The sequence below is a fragment of the Astatotilapia calliptera genome, chromosome 12, assembly GCF_964374335.1.
Source record: "Astatotilapia calliptera chromosome 12, fAstCal68.1, whole genome shotgun sequence".
Lineage (NCBI taxonomy): Eukaryota > Metazoa > Chordata > Actinopteri > Cichliformes > Cichlidae > Astatotilapia > Astatotilapia calliptera.
In genome coordinates, this window is record NC_137433.1 from 12053160 (window position 1) to 12059901 (window position 6742).

A 6742-nucleotide genomic window follows, 5' to 3' on the forward strand; every position below is an offset into this window, starting at 1 on the left:
GAAAAGGGCAGAGCAAAAAAAGACAGGTGGTGGTCCTGCACCCCCTCGTCAACAAGTTGGTTAAGTAAATAATACCCTCACAGGAAAATCGATATCTCTCTATAAGCACACTGTCGCGCTGAGCTAAAGGATCCTGTCTATCCCGCAATATACGCTGAATTCTGAAAACTCTCCTTATCAATCTTGCACCTTCCGCAATGGGTGGCTCGCGTATACAGACTTCCCAAATCCACCTTCGCTTTTATAGCCGTGGTCTCTCATCTTGCTTACATGAAGTAATTTACTATTACTACTCTAAAATATGAATTACATCTGAAATAATCAAATACATAAAATAGAATGATTAATAGTACATTTCCCCTTTTTTAGGAAATGACCTGTATGTATCTTTATGAAATCAATAAAAGAATCAAATACTGCATTATCTTTAGTTACTTTGATAATATTTATTTATGGTAAAACAGTGGTAAAATATCGCTGTTGCTTTCGTATAAATGAAGCGGACATACCTGAGTGGCCGCGATCTAATCTTGTTTACACAAAGCAAGCCTGCTCCCGAGCAGGTTTACGCTTACGGATCTGTTGCTATGACAGCAAGTCCCGGATGAGCTTCGGGGAACCGAACGATCCAGGATCACGCGAAATCGTCAACAATCAAATCCAGCTAACTTACTTAGCGAGGTACGAAGAACGGACCCCAGGTTAGACTTTATTCATCAACAGACTACATGAAAGGTTCCTTATGCATGTAGTGACCTTACCAAAAGGCCTTCTGAGCTTGTTGTAAACTCACTACATAAATAAAGCTAAAGAGAATTAAATTGTACTGTTGTTTTTAGCGCTCCTTTTCGAGGTTACACTGCTATGCAGTTTGAGACATCTGATCTTAAGACGAACTAAAAGCAGTGCAAATACCCTTCAACATAGAGGGTAATGGAGATTGCAGCAAAAACACAATTATCACGTTTGCATGTCAATGAACTTTGACCCGAAGGGGTCTGGCCATTCATTTTTGTCATGTCACGTGACACACCACACAGTATACATATTTCACGTCGCCTATTTGCGTGTTTCGCTTAGGACTGAATTCTAACAACTTTTATATACACAGAAGTTCGAAAGCAGCAGTAAAGAAAGAATACGAATATTTGTTGTCAGTTTGTGCCCCTTTTTTTTGGTTTCCAATAGCAGCTCAGCGGTAACAGAGCTAACCACCGTTTATCCTAAAAGTAAACTTAGCGGGTACTTTCGAAAACTACTGAATGTTATTCAAAGGCACTTTCTATCGTATCGGGGTTGTTTGGAGACTCCCAAAAGACCTTTTCAAACAATCCAATCCATGCAAAATACGTTTTTGAAATGCCATTTCCCATGTTATTCTTGCGGCAGATGGGCTGCCATCTTTATTTTCATTCGGAAGCAAAAGCCTAAGTTAGGAAACGAAATCAAATATTTGTAATCCTTTCGTGGACGAATTCTTTTTAGTCGTGATCGCTACAGGAGTCTTTGAGGAATCTCCAGATACCACAAAACAACTCGGAGTGTCTGAAAAACCACCCTTCACGCTTTTCAAGTATTACATGTTCTTTAGCGCCTTTAGAGAAGTCAACAGTTAGCTCTGTGACCAGAAAGTATGCTAATACATTAGAAACACAAACTGGGTTAAAGATGCAAGAAAGGCCGTGCAAAGCTCGCTTCCGTAGAGAAGCATTGCAAGCCACGAGTGATAACGGGCAACCGGAGGTTGTAGCGCTAAAAGCCAAAACAAAAAGTTACACCAGCAGAGTTTCATCCTACCTACACTCATCCGCATAGCTGTCCAAACTAAGGTGGGACCGATGGAACAGGAAGACTACGGTCCTCACTTCCGCCCCACCCGCATGCTCACGTGACGCATTGGGAGCGCTTGCAACTTGCATCCTTGGTGAAATCTTTTTCAAGTGTTGCAGAGTCTCTGCTTTCATTAGCCGAAGACCTCAACTCATTCAGTAGCACTAACCAGACGTATGTATTTATTTCAGCTAAGACGAGCCAGTCTTTAAACTGGCAATACTGCCACTACCCCTGATAAGTCGGTGTTTTCCTGGATAATTACAAAACAATCCCATACTTTATTTCAAATAAAGATTCTGTGTTTTAGTTAAACACTACCTGAAGTTACTTTTTTGTTAGGAAGGATTTGTTCCTTGTTGAGTGCAATCTTAAATTAAGTTCTTTAAAAAGCAAAAAAAAGAAAAGAAAAATAAGATGTCCAACCGTCCTCCTATTTTGCACTAGTTGACTTGTAAAGGCCTATATGACTTTTTTTTTTTTCACCATTCATTAACCGCAGAGAGAAGGCATCGTTTGAATATGTTAAAATTTTCTTTAAACAAACAGTATCATTAAATTTCTTCCTGACTGGGTCAAGTGTCCTCTTTTTTTGGAAGTCAAACTATGGCCACCCTAGTTTATTATGAAGGCAATATGAGCAGAGATTACAAACATGTTGAGGGATTGGCTGTGTTAGTGTTTGATTCTCTCATTGAACTAATGTCTGTATTTTTATTTTGTTAAATACAAAATGCACTACTGTACTACTTGAACATAAAGTGGCCCTCCAATGAGATGACAGTGCCAGCATTGGCCCAGAGTTCATTTAAGTTTGAGACCCCTGCTTTAGAGTAATTATTCTCAGCTTTTCTGATACATTGTCATCACATGCTGAGTCAAGACACATAGGCATGATTTACATTTCTTTCCTCTTTTGTGCTACCCTGTAACACTTATATCTGATATCAGGCTGCTTTTATGCCTTGTATAATTCGCCACCTTTAATGTACACGAGTTCTCTGTTTACATAAATGGCAATAGCTTACAGGTGTCTTTGGAGCATTATAACTTAGCTACTTAGGCACAACAACCCTTTAAGTGGAAAGTTACTTACTTTTATTAAACATGTCATGGAAAAGCACAGGTGGATCAATGCGCACATACATCACACTTGATGTTCTTCTGTTTAGAACATAATAATAATAGTGTGACTAAACAATGTATTGCTAAATACATAACACCTCTCTTGGAAAATTAAAACCACAGCAGCTTTTTATAGTTCTTTTCATTCCCTATTAGCTTACACCAGAAGTCTACTCTGAAGAAGATTATTCAAAACATGCAACACAGTTGACAATCTTTCTAGGGGTGGAAATCACAGTAAATTCACCCCTAAATCAGATTGTACAATACAGAAAAAAAGAGCTACATCTCAGACTCTACACGCTTCAATTAGCATGTTAAATGTCAAAGTTCAGTTAGCAAAAGACTGAACAAAATCAGCCTCAGTTGAGTAACTAACCAAAGTGACACACATTGCTCTAAATAAGACAATCCAAGTAGTCACCAAAGCCTGGACGTAGAGGCCTGAGGGCCATCTCACACATTTATTCAGAATATTCAGGACTAGTTAGATACCTATGCGTTACTTATAAGTGTGAAAGATAAGAAAACGTGAATAAAGTGGACTAGTAAGATACCTATGAGTTACTGATAAGTGTGACAGATTAGGAAACAAGTATAAAGTGGACTAGTTAGATATGTATGAGCCAATGAAAAATGTGACAAATAAGGAAACATGAATAAAGCGGACTAGTAAGATACCTATGAGTTACTGATAAGTGTGACAGATTAGGAAACATGCTTAAAGTGGACTAGTTAGGTAGCTATGAGCCACTGATAAGTGTGAAAATTGGTTGAGGTCATCTAGACCACAAGAGGGCCTGTTCTGCTGGCTGAGGCCATCTACACCACTAAAGGGGCTGTGGTGCTGACTGAGACCATCTACGCCACACCAGGGCCTGTGCTGCTTGCTGAGGCCATCTACAACACATCAGGGCCTGTGCTGCTGGCTGAGGACAACTACAACAGACCAGGGCTTCTGCCGTAGGTCTAAGCTATTTACACCTCACCTGGGCCTATGCTGCTAGAAGACACCAACTGAGCCTCACCAGGGTCTGTGTAGCTGGCTAAGGCCATCTACAAGCTTAAATTTTTAAGCTTTTATAGAGGCCTGAGGGCCTCTATATAAGCTTTTTTAAGCTTTTTTAAGCTTAAATTTCAAAACTTACACTAACTACTGATCTTATCTATTTCTGATTTTATCTGTTTTGATTTTATATACTGTTTTGTTTGTTTGTTAAGCTTAAATTTCAAAACTTACATTAACTACTGATTTTATCTACTGTTCTGATTTTATCTGTTTTGATTTTATATACTGTTTTGTTTGTTTGTTTGTTTGTTTGTTTGTTTGTTTGTTAAGTGGGTTTAGAGCTCTGGGTAGCTCCCCAACTGGGTCTAGACTGGGTCTAGAGAGTATTTTAAATTCAGGGAATTTAAAATAGAAAGTAGCTCGTCCACAGAAGGACTGGTAGCTCCCCTTACGATAAGGGTTCAGATCGCGCGAACAGGTGTGAAATGTGTGTGTTTAGTTAGTTTGTTTGTTTGCTTGTTTTAATCAATTTTAAATCATGCTTTTTATTTGTTTTTGTTTCTAATGTCTCTGTAAAGCACTTTGAATCACCTTGTTGTTGAATTGTGCTATACAAATAAATTTGCCTTGCCTTGCCTTACAACAGACCAGGGCCTGTGCTGCTGGCTGAGGCCATCTACAACAGACCAGGGCCTGTGCTGCTGGCTGAGGCCATCTACAACAGACCAGGGCCTGTGCTGCTGGCTGAGGCCATCTACAACAGACCAGGGCCTGTGCTGCTGGCTGAGGCCATCTAGAACAGACCAGGGCCTGTGCTGCTGGCTGAGGCCAACTACAACGCTGCAGGGCCTGTGCTGCTGGCTGAGACAATCTACAACACATCAGGGTCTGTGCGGCTGGCTAAGGCCATGTACACCACAATAGGGCCTGTGCTGCTGGCTGAGGCCAACTACACCACAAGACGGCCTGTGCTGCTGGCTGAGGCCAACTACAACAGACCAGGGCTTCTGCCGTAGGTCTAAGCTATTTACACCTCACCTGGGCCTATGCTGCTAGAAGACACCAACTGAGCCTCACCAGGGTCTGTGCTGCTGGCTAAGGCCATCTACAACAGACCAGGGCCTGTGCTGCTGGCTGAGGCCATCTACAACAGACCAGGGCCTGTGTTGCTGGCTGAGACCAACTACAACACAAGAAGGCCTGTTCTGCTGGCTGAGGCCATCTCCACCACACCAGGGCTTGTACCGTAGGTCTAAGCTATTTACACCTCACCAGGGCCTGTGATGCTAGAAGACACCAACTGAGCCCCACCAGGGTCTGTGTAGCTGGTTGAGGCCATCTACAACAGACCAGGGCCTGTGCTGTTGGCTGAGGCCATCTACACCACAAGACGGCCTGTGCTGCTGGCTGAGGCCAACTACAACGCTGCAGGGTCTGTGCTGCTGGCTGAGACAATCTACAACACATCAGGGCCTTTGCTTCTATCTGAGGCCATCGACACCACCACAAGGCCTGTGGTTCTGGCTGAGGCCATCTAGAACACACCAGGGTCTGTGCGGCTGGCTGAGGCCAACTACACCACAAGACGGCCTGTGCTGCTGGCTGAGGCCAACTACAACACTGCAGGGCCTGTGCTGCTGGCTGACGCCAACTACAACACTGCAGGACCTGTGCTGCTGGCTGAAGCAATCTACAACACATCAGGGCCTTTGCTCCTATCTGAGGCCATCGACACCACCAGAGGGCCTGTGCTGCTGGCTAAGGCCATCTACACCACAAGACGGCCTGTGCTGCTGGCTGAGGCCAACTACAAAACACCAGGGCCTGTGCTGGTGCCTAAGGGCCATCTACAACACACCAGGGTTTGTGCCGCTAGCAAGGCCATCTACACCGCATAAGGGCCTGTGATGCTGGATGAGGCCATCTACAACATACCAGGACCTGTGCTGCTGGCTGAGGCCATCTACACCACAAGACGGCCTGTTCTGCTGGTTGAGGTCATCTAGACCACAAGAGGGCCTGTGTTGCTGACTGAGGCAATGTACACCACACCAGGCCCTGTGCTGCTGGCTGAGGCCAACTACAACACACCATGGTTTGTTCTGCTGGCTGAGGCCATCTACACCACAAGAGGGCCTGTGCTGCTGGCTGGGGCCATCTACACCACTAAAGGGGCTGTGGTGCTGGCTGAGACCATCTACGCCACACCAGGGCCTGTGCTACTTGCTGAGGCCATCTACAACACATCAGGGCCTTTGCTTCTATCTAAATGTTTACGTTTGATCAGCCACCCATCCATTCTCTGCTGTCTTTCTTTTTCAGTGTCACAGGGGAGCTCGAGCCTATCCCAGCTATCTTACGGTGTGTTCACACCGAACGCGATAGAGGCGGCCAGAGCGTCAGATTTACATGTAAAGTCAATGGAAAGGCGTGATGACTCGCGATTGTGGCTTCCGCGAAAATTCGGATGCAGATTTGCGTCGCGAAAACGCGTGAAACGCGCGTCAGTGTAGCGCGTCTGGCGCGTTTGACTCGCGAAAAAAAACCACGCCCATGAATTTTTGTGTTGCATTTTGTGCATAAGCGCATTTCGCGTCTACCGCTGGAGTTGGAAAAATCTGAACTCCAGCGTCAAATCGCGCCGCAACAACCAATCAGGAGCCCTTCATTCTTCATTCAGTATGGAGGAAAAGCTCATCAGTTCCGTGACTAATCATCCAGAGATATATGATGCTAGCTGCTACTTCTACCGAGACAGGAATAAAAAGGACCTAGCTT

The 6742-nt window shown here is 44.1% G+C and overlaps 1 protein-coding gene across 2 annotated transcripts in view; it reads right to left on the reverse strand.

The window, feature by feature from the left end:
* LOC113033131 (histone-lysine N-methyltransferase EHMT1-like) overlaps positions 1-1934 on the reverse strand; it is a 74135-nt gene extending 72201 nt beyond the window's left edge. For both annotated transcript variants that reach the window (XM_080308905.1, XM_080308906.1), the window contains exon 1: positions 1798-1934. In XM_080308905.1, the coding sequence (XP_080165031.1) occupies positions 1798-1919 (122 nt within the window). In that variant the 5' untranslated portion in view covers positions 1920-1934. The remainder of the gene's footprint in view (positions 1-1797) is intronic.
* Between the last annotated feature and the right edge of the window lie 4808 nt (positions 1935-6742).